Source organism: Gekko japonicus, unplaced genomic scaffold (genome assembly GCF_001447785.1).
Source record: "Gekko japonicus isolate JY-2015 unplaced genomic scaffold, Gekko_japonicus_V1.1 scaffold81, whole genome shotgun sequence".
Taxonomy (NCBI): Eukaryota; Metazoa; Chordata; class Lepidosauria; order Squamata; family Gekkonidae; genus Gekko; species Gekko japonicus.
This window is the reverse complement of record NW_015162476.1, coordinates 200,205-209,955: the sequence shown is the minus strand read 5'-3', so window position 1 is coordinate 209,955 and position 9,751 is coordinate 200,205. Positions and strand designations below refer to the sequence as shown.

At 48.8% G+C, this 9,751-nt stretch overlaps 1 protein-coding gene across 1 annotated transcript in view; it reads right to left on the bottom strand.

Annotated features, from left to right (window-relative positions):
• TACR3 (tachykinin receptor 3) overlaps positions 1-9,667 on the bottom strand; it is a 63,941-nt gene extending 54,274 nt beyond the window's left edge. The window contains exon 1 of the mRNA XM_015405762.1: positions 9,213-9,667. Within this exon, the coding sequence (XP_015261248.1) occupies positions 9,213-9,667 (455 nt within the window). The remainder of the gene's footprint in view (positions 1-9,212) is intronic.
• Between the last annotated feature and the right edge of the window lie 84 nt (positions 9,668-9,751).

The following is a 9,751-nucleotide window of genomic DNA, read 5'->3' as shown; positions in this document are numbered from 1 at the left end:
GACTGTGCAGCAATTGATCGGGGGGGGGGGAGGGGGCCAGGGGGGAGAGGGAGCCAAGGATCAGGGGAGGGGCCCATAAAAACTGCAGTGGGGCTGGGCCCCGCAATAGCTACAGGCCTGCTTCCTTGGGATCAAAAATGACTGCTGGGAGGGAGGGGAAATAGGGAAGGTCCGTAACTATCACAGCCTGCCTCTGAGAAATCACTGGATCCATCTGAATGGACTTGCTTCTGACACAGACAGGATATTTCCTTTAGCTTTCCCAACTCTTTCGAACACCAGAGGATAAACTATTTAAATTTCTTACTTCAGGTCCCAGTTCTGGGGGACTGCTAGAGCATCCCAGTGATGTGTGATGCTGCATCCAGTTATGCAATGGGAAGCGATGTCATGGTGTAACATGACACCCAACCTTACTCCCTGAAGCTCCCTGGAATTGCTGGCCTTTGACTGGTAACCTCACTTGGGGGCCACAGTGGGTCTCAGAGGGAAGCTCCCAGAGAGGGGAAATATGATCTGATCCAGTCTCTCTTGGGATGAGGTCCTCTGAGGGTTGCCAGGTCCCTCCTGGCAGCTGTTGGGGGATGGGGAGTGGGCTTACTGGGAACAGGGAGCCTCACCCGATGTTTCGGCAATGTGCCCATGTGACCTGGAAGTGACATAGGCATGTCAGGGACATTGGGTGTTCCTCCTTTTTTTTTTTTTTTTGCAGTATTTCTCCCCTGCTGGCCAACTTATTAGTGGCAGAGAGGTGGTGGGAGCAGGGGACCCCTGCCCCCACCAGGGGGGTCTGCCATCCCTAGGTCCTATTGTGAGAGAAGGGGACCAAGACAAGTGCAGGTACTGGAGCTGAGGTTAAAAGAGGGTGTTGAAAGCTGCCCAGTGTGGACATGCTGGTCCTTAGCTCGATGCTGGAAAGAGGCCAGAGGGAGACACGGGTGACTATTAAACTCCCACTTCCAAGGCCATTGGACAACACAACATCTAGGAGCTAAGGATAGCTGGGTTGGGGTCACCACCCAGTCTCCCACAGTATCTACACAAAACTATTTAGAAGATCCAGAACAAGACTTATAATGTTAAAAAAAACACTACAAACCACTATCCTGTTGCCAGCTTTGCCTGTCAGTCTAGCTTCTTCCTGAGTCCTTGAGATGAAACGACGGATGATCACTGGCTGAAAAGCAGCATATCTCTTGCTATCTCACAGTGCTGCAAAACTGCTGTAAAGCTGCAGTAAGCTAATTTGAAAGTTTCTCCTCAGCCAAAATAGCTGAGAAATTTGGAAGGGTATAAAAAGTGCAACATTTCTCAGGGAGTTACATACATTCTCATTGAAACCAGTGGGGTTTGTCTCTTGGGCAGGGGACAATAAGTAAGGCAACCCCAGCCCCATGAAAAGTAGTCGGTGTGAGTTGGACACATGGTGACCAGTGTTCCCTCTAAGCTGAGTTAGTGTGAGCTAGCTCACCGTTTTTTAGCCTCCGGCTCACACATTTTTGTCTTTGCTCAGGAAGGGTGTACCTCCAGAGCGAACTAATTCATGCAGCAGCCAAACGGCTTGCTCACAACTTTACTGCCAGTCACTCACAGAGTAGAATTTCTGCTCACGAGACACCACCGCTTAGAGGAAGCATTGATGGTGACTCCATAAGGCAGTGATTGTACCTCATGGAAGCCAATGGCCCCTGCCTGGTGGAAGGTGGAAGGTAGATCACTAGCCATGGTTCTGCTGCTTCCTCTGCTGCCTTCATCGAAGGGAATGTACCTTGCATCTTCAGCTGAGTGGGAGAGCTTTGCCGGGCTTGGGCATCCAATCATGTCAAGCCCTGCCCTGCCATATTTAGCTATAGGAAGCTACAAGCTGATGTCTAAGTAGAAATTACAAGTACTTTACCAGAGGAAAGTAAGTTACTATGAATAACTTGCCCTGACCCTGGGAATGGATGGCAACCAATTTAGGCTATATGCCACAAAATTCATAATGTGTCTATAAACTACCTTCTGGGTAGTATACACAGATTCTGGGCTAGTCTGATAAATATTGTGGTAAGGAGAAAGGGTATAATAGACAGGCCCATAGACAGGATTTTTTTTAGTCAGGGGGCATTTAAATTTCTTAGGGGGCACTGGCTATATAAAGGTAATTTAATCTGGACCCTTGCACCGGACAGCTGCGCAGGAATACCCGGCTCCTTCCCTGCACCTGCTGCTATTCAGGGGCCCTGAGAGGAATGGGAAGTTGTGGGGCCTTGCCAGTAAGTCAGGGGGCCTAGCCCCAAGATGCCCCACTGTAGCAATGGGCCTGACAGTAGACCATTGGCTTTACATAGAGAAATTCGGTCACTGGCATCTCCGGTTAGACCATTTCAGATAGCAGCTGCTGGCAAGGATTCATCTCTGCTGAGAACCTCGAGAGTCGCTGCTGGTTAGAGTAGATGATCCAGAGCTAAACGGACCAGTGGTTTGATTAGGGCAGCCTTTCATGTATCAGATGTTAAAGAAGTAGAAATCTAATAAGAAGTTGCTTTATTCAAACACACACACATTTTTTCAGGTATGCACCTGTTACTTTAAGTACATGCATAAAGGGTAGCTAAGTAAATGCATGTGTAGCGGATCGATACACTCACCAGAGATTGCATATGCAGCCATTAGTACACATGCTGAATAATGCACTTTCAATCCACTTTAGCCATTGTTTGCAAGTGGATTTTGATCCATTTTTGATCAATTTTCCATGCACTTTGTAACTGATTTTACTGTGTGAAATGGCAAAATCCATTTGCAAAATGGATTGAAAGTGCATGTGAAAGCAGCACAGGAGATGGCCATGATCAGTTCTCCCAGTATATTTGTAGTAATACAGCAGCCATACTTGTATCTTAAAAAGCAGCCCTTGATCTGAATTAGAATCAGTGCGAGGAGAAAGGGATTACTAATTTCCTGTCACACCATTATCCCCAAGGAAACCATTTCTCTGGGTTACTATTAGTTTTCGTAGGAAAAAAAGAGATGGGCACCAAAGTATCAGTGTCTTTTTTCTTCTGATTAGAGTGAATAATAGTTGGGTGGGCAGGCTGATTTCTACAGGGAGAGAAGCACAGAGGGAAAAGGTTAAAAACTCCACCCCCCAACATGGCCCAAATCCAAGCCAGCCTTCCTGTAGCTGCCTCTTTCGTTTTAAAAACATGTTGAGCAATTCAGTCTTTCTTCTTTGTTGTGCCTTGAGCTAGGATCGGATGCAGATGTCTGCTGAGCCTGCCCTGTCCTTAATGGCAAACCCAATTTTTTCTTTCATGCCAGGTATGGAAGCACCTTTGGAAGCAAGATCAATATTTGCTTGTCTCTTGCTTGATGCGTTTTCTGTTCAACTACTTTGGGGTAATCACCCAGGGGTGCCAGACATTTATGGGAAGAGCTGCCAGATTTTAGTTACTGCATCTCACAGAGGAAAGGGCTTTTGAGGTTTTGTTTTGACTGGGTATTATGGCTCCTGGTGGAGGGAAAGATTTCACAGTAGCAAGCCTTCGTCTGATCTTTGGGATTGAGCGGCGACTCAGAAATGATTCATTTGTCAAAGAGAAAATAGCACCCAAGTGAATCAGTGAGAGTAGCTTTTTTATGGAGTTAAATAAAAACCAAATATTACAAAGGCAGCAAGGAGAGATCGATGTAACTTGAGCAAATTGTGGAACAAACAAGAAACGCAGAAGTCTCACATACTTCTATGTCCAAAGGAATGGTTACAAAATCCATTACCCTTGGCTCTGCCCACATGAGCATTAAAGTATGGGCAAACCATCACTCCTCAACAACCTTACACTGAAAGGGTAGCCATTCTTCTAGTTCTATATACTGAGTCTCAAACATTATGAGCAATGAGCAGTGCAATCCCAATGCAGAGTTACACATTTCTAAATCCACTCTGCATAGGATTACACTGTAAATATACTACTTAGGTATTCCACGAGCACAAATCCCTTTTCCTTATTTATACATCCACAGAGACTGTTTCATTGTTGGTTAATCTTGCTATTGTACCCCGTGAAGCTTTCGTCTTGAATATATTTCGGAACGGGCCTTTTCTAGTGAAATCTGACCACCACCATTGCAGAAAGGAAATGGATTCATTCAAAATATTGAAGCCCTACACTCTCTGTTATAATGTCTGAGATAGCTTCTTACACCATCATCATTAAAAGAATTTTTTCAATTAAAATAAAAGACCAAATAAAAATAGAAAAATGCTCAAGCAGCAGCAATGTAAAAAGATAGGCATCTGTACTGTGCCTGTCTTTTTTCTCCCACGGCTTAATACCACCCTGGAAGCATATTGGGCCCTCTTCCCCTGTGTCACAGACCTGAATGTATGGGGATCATATCATGGGTCTTCAGTGTGAGTTGTGGATTGGCTTATGTCCTCACAACAGGGTATAAAACCTTTAAAAACAATGCATTAAGGCTAATAAAATCTGAACCAAAATTATTATAGAAGTAGCAATGAAATCATAGTACAAATGCATTTGCATGCATTTCTTTTTATGCGGCTTTTTGCCGCAATGGGGGACCCGAAGAGGCTTAGAACATAGTTCTCCCTTCGTCCATTTTTGCACAACAACCCAGTGAGGTAGGTTAGGCTGAAAAAATGAGACTGACCCAAAGTCACCCAGCGAGCTTCCATGGTAAAGTAGGAATTTGAACCTGGAGCTCCCACAATCCTAGGCTGACACTCTATTCTATGGATCCCCAAAATGGTGCTCACGGGAGCTATGACATCCACTAACACCTTTCCACCAAGTGTTTTTAAAAAGTGGTCAGGTGCAGGTGGGGCTTTTGCTCATCAAGGCTTCTGATTTGCCACTAGAGATTAGATTGGCTGAACAGCTATTTAAAAATGTTGTTTAGGCAGCAGCTGCCACCACAGCATAAGGATTATCACTGTGTGACTGAAGGTAAACTCTGGCAGCAGCCATTTTGTGGCTAACTCCACCTTCTGTGGCAGCCATTTTGTGTAGCCATTTTGTGGCTGTGCCCACAATGCTATGTCAAAATTCCAAAGATTGGGGACCTCTAGTCTGTTCACTACACCCACACTGGCTGAATTCATGTTAAGTGGTTTGTTTGCCCCCCCCCACTCCCTCAGTCTTTAGTTCCTAGTGAAGCATGTTATTTATCACTACCAGCCCTGTAGCCAGAAATTTTTTCAGGGGGGACACCAGGGTGGTGCTACCTAAATTAAATTAAAATACATTTTAAATTAATTTTAAGATTAAATTAAATTTTATTAAATTACCGGATGCAGGCTGCTGTGTCCCACACGACCTTTGAGGTTTCCCAGCCCCAACAAAGCCAGCAAGGCTTTTCTAGCCCCGCAAGTGGAGACCGCCATGTTCCACTTGGGGCTGGGGGAGGGAGGATTGGTTTCTGAGTCAACATGAGACAGGCCCCTTTCTCTGAAGGAGACCGTTCCCCATGCATGCTCTCATGGCTGCTATCCCGTGTGGGTTGCCTCAAGCAGGTGCTTGCTGGGAAGGAGCCCACAGGATTGCCCACCGGCCAGGAGACGCCCTTTGGCCCTGGTGCACTGGAGAGGAAGCCTTGGCCCAGAAGGCTGCTGCAGGTGAATGGTGTGCCGGTGGGACTCCCTGCCACTGGGCCACTGGCCTCGGAGACTTCCAGGACTAGGCTGTAGGGGGTTGCAGTGTCTTGTTGCTTCCTAGTCATGGAAACAGCAGAGGAAACATCTTCCTCAAGGGTGGAAAGATGAAGGAAGGAAGGAAATCACACTTCGGGCTGGTGTAGCCTGAAGCATTGTGGCTTAAACAAGACATTTAAGTGTAACTTCAAACAAGAAAAGGAAGACTGGAGTGGGGGCACTGCAGATGTCATGGGGTGCCACCCCCAGCACCCCATGCTGGCTATGGCCCTGATCACCACCCACTGGCTGCCACCTTATCCACTTGGGAAAACACATGTGTGGCTTCTTTTTCCATCAAGTCACAGCTGATTTACAGCAACTGCATAGGGTTTTCAAGGCAAGAGTTGTTGAGATATGGTTTGCCACTGCCTGTCTCTGTGTGATGACCACCATGTTCCTTAGAGGTCCCCCGTCCAAATACTAACAAGGGCTGACCTTGCTTAGCTTCAGAGATCTGATGAGATCAGACTAGGCTGGGCTATCAGGTCAGAGCATGTATAACATTAAACACACCTGGTGGCTTGTTAACATATCCTCACTAAAGAACCTCTTGAGAAATTAACAGTGCAGTCCTAAGCGTAATTACACCCATCTAAACCTGTTGACTTTGAAGACTGAACCCTTTGGAACTCTGTTTAGGAGCACACTGCAAGAATCTCTTCTAGGCACAGGGAAATTCTCATACATAATTTGAGAGTTGGTTTGTTTCTTGTGCCACAAATGGCTAAGAGGAACACACGGGCAAGTAGGGAGGTAAGGTAACATTATTTGCGGGGCTTCTTAAATCAGCCCACTACTTAGCAATGATGCAGAGCTTGGAACACAACTGCCCAGGGCTGTTCCCCTTTCTCCAGAAACCTGCCTGGTTTTCGACTGATCTTCTGGCATACCTATTCGGTATTCCATCTGTTGAGATTTTCTCACCTGTAAGAAAATGCTGCTCTTGAAGGGCATTAATCGAATCCAGCAAGCCCCGTTTCTGATAATCCTAGCACTGTCCTAGCCATAATACACCACTGACAGGTAGCAATTTACAGCTAGAGTTGCCATCAGATTTCACCTAAAACAAAATGTGAGATGAATTGGGGAAGTCCTATACATGCAAAAGAAATCTGTAGAATTTTCAAGGAAATTCGTAAAGAATTTTGGCGAACTGCCCGGTCACCTTGGAAGTCTGGTACTCAATGAACAGCTTGCAATTTATTTCAGTGAAGAGGATTTCTGCCAAGGATGGCATCTCTCAGTTAAGGTACTTTATATTTACCCAGTTCATTTAAGACTCCCTGACAGTACAAACACAACAAAACTTAAGGAAGCCCTATTAAAGGGGGGGGGGGAATGAGCAATGCAGTACTGAAGGATGAAGAGAAAATGGGCTGCACCCAGCAAAGTACTGAAGAAATGAGTAATACAGTACTGAAGGATGAAGAGAAAATGGGCTGCACCCAGCAAAGTACTGAAGAAATGAGTAATACAGTACTGAAGGATGAAGAGAAAATGGGCTGCACCCAGCAATGTGCCAACAGAACAAAAAGGGGGAAATGGCAGGTGACAGATGACTGATTTTTTTGTTTTACAAAGTCCCCACACGTTTCACGACGCAGGCTTTGTTGGGGAAATCAGAGCATCCCCTTAGTGCTGGAACTGTCCACAGCAATAAACGGACTTAATTGCTGTGGACAGTTTCCAGCACTAGGTGAATGCTCTGATTCCCCCTGATGAAAAATGCCGAATGGATCCATGGAACTCATGGCCACTGGATGCCTGTTTGCATAAAATAAACCATATTACAGAAAGGAATAAATACAAATGCGGAGGATCTATCTAATAATAGCAACTTGACAGTTAGAAATTGCTACTGTCCATTTTCAAGAGGACTCAAGTAAAACAACAAATTCAGTACCGCTGGAACTGGCGGAGAGCACCTTTGGACATGTCTGGCATTCTTTTATTACTGACGAACCACTGACCGTTTTCTGGAGATCTCCCGCACCCAGGTCGGAACAGAGTTCACAGTTGTAAGAAGCGATTAAGCCCCGCACGGGAAATGACTGAACGCCCCCCCCACCCTCTGTGAACGCTGCCGAACGCTAAGCTTAAGTAGAGCGCCGGTCAATGTTCCCTCTAAGCTATGGAGTTCGTTGAGCAAAAATTCTACTTTGTGAGCGACTGCCATTAAAGTGGTGAGCAGGTGATTTGGCTACTGTATAAACTAGTTTGCTCTGGAGCCATCCTTCCTGAGCTGAGACAAAAATCTGTGAGCTGGAGGCTAAAAAACTGTGAGCTGGCTCACACTAACTCAGCTTAGAGGGAACACTGGCGCCGGTCTGTCGCGATCATTGCTGTGCTCGGCGCGTGAACCGAAATAGCTCTGCTCCCGTTACAGCGCAAACGATTGCAAGAACAGGTAAGGCAGCCTCGTTCAACTGGAGCCCGCCGGAGGGAACCTGGCAGCACGGATTTCATTCAAGAGCGGAAACCTCGGAACGCTCCGTAACGTCTCCAGAGGAGGCTTCGCCGGCTCGTCGAGCATCCCCTGCCCCCTGTGGCCACGCCCACCAGCCGGCACACCGCCGCGGCTGCCTCATTGAGAAAACCACTCGAGGAGGAAACTGGCCTGAAGATCGATGGCTGCTGCTGGGCAGGGGTGGTGTCAGGGGCGAGGAACAACAGGCAGAGGCCCGCAGGGAGAGCTTTCTCAAGCGCAGCGCTGGGGGACGTCCCCCCACCCCCACCCCGCCTCGCCCCGTCCCGCTTTCCAGGACGCCGCTCTTCTACTAGGAGAAGCCATGCAAAGCAGAGGGAGATTCGAACGGCTTGGCACGAACAGCGTGGGACAGTGTGGGAAACGGCTGGCTTTTGGAGCCGTGCCCCGCAAGGGAGGGAGAGCGTTGGGGGGCTCAGAGGAGGAAGGAAAGAATCGGGATACAGACGTCGCAAGAGAGGGCGGCTGAACCAGCGCTGGGCTAGACAAACCCGGGGAGGGACGGGCGTGCCCTTCTCTTGTTGCAGAACAGAACAGAACAGGTGTGCGGTAGCACTTTAGGGGTATCGGCTTTGTTGGTCTGTGCATCCTGGCTCTGCTGCCATCAAGTTGTCATCGATCAAAAGGATCGCTGTACCCTTTTGACTGACAGAACTTTTTGGAGGACAGCAGGTACGCCCATTGGCTAAAGGGCAGCCAAGTGGAACCCCAATGTACAAACGCAGTATATCTCCCCGAATAACAGACGCCGGAGAGACCGTATCAGAAGCAGGCAATCGCCTTCCTTACGAGAGAGGAGAGCAGACCCTTGGTCTGGTCCAGTTAGGGCAATCCTTATGTGGTTTGGAAGAGAGATGCCAAAGAGAGGGGTCAAACCTCACGGGCACCCTTGCTTCCCACGGGAAGGACAAGAAAGCAGGAGAGAAAGGGGGGAGAGGCAGAGAGCTGAGCCAGGGGAGGGGGCGGCTGGCTCTGGGGGGGGGTACCCTACCCCCCTGGCCGTCCCGCACGGGCCGCCCCCCTCACCTGTCCACGGCGATGGCGGTCATGGAGTAGATGCTGGCGAAGACGGCGGTGATGGGGAAGAAGTTCTGGAAGCGGCAGTAGGCCTCGCCGAAGTACCACTCGCCGTGCACGGCGAAGGTGAAGTTGACCAGCGTGTTGAAGGCGGCCACGGAGGCGTCGGAGAAAGCCAGGTTGACCAGGAAGTAGTTGGTCACCGTCCTCATGCGCTTGTGGGCCAGGATGATCCAGATGACGATCAGGTTCCCGAAGACGGCCACGGCCACCATGGCGCTGTACGCCAGAGACCAGAGCGCGATGCGCCACGACGGCTGCACGAACTGGTTGGAGAAGTTGGCGGGCGGCGCCGCCGGGAAGGAGAGGTTGCCGTCCGGGGGAGACCCTGCCGCCCCGCTGCTCTCGTTCCAGCCGCCGGTCTGGGCGCCATCGCTCGAGTTGACGGCGGGGACCGAAGTCATCCTCGCACCCCCGACCCTTCCCGGGCCGAGGAACCGCGCCTTCCCTTCGCCCCCTCCCCCCGGGGACTGGGGGGAGGGCGAGGG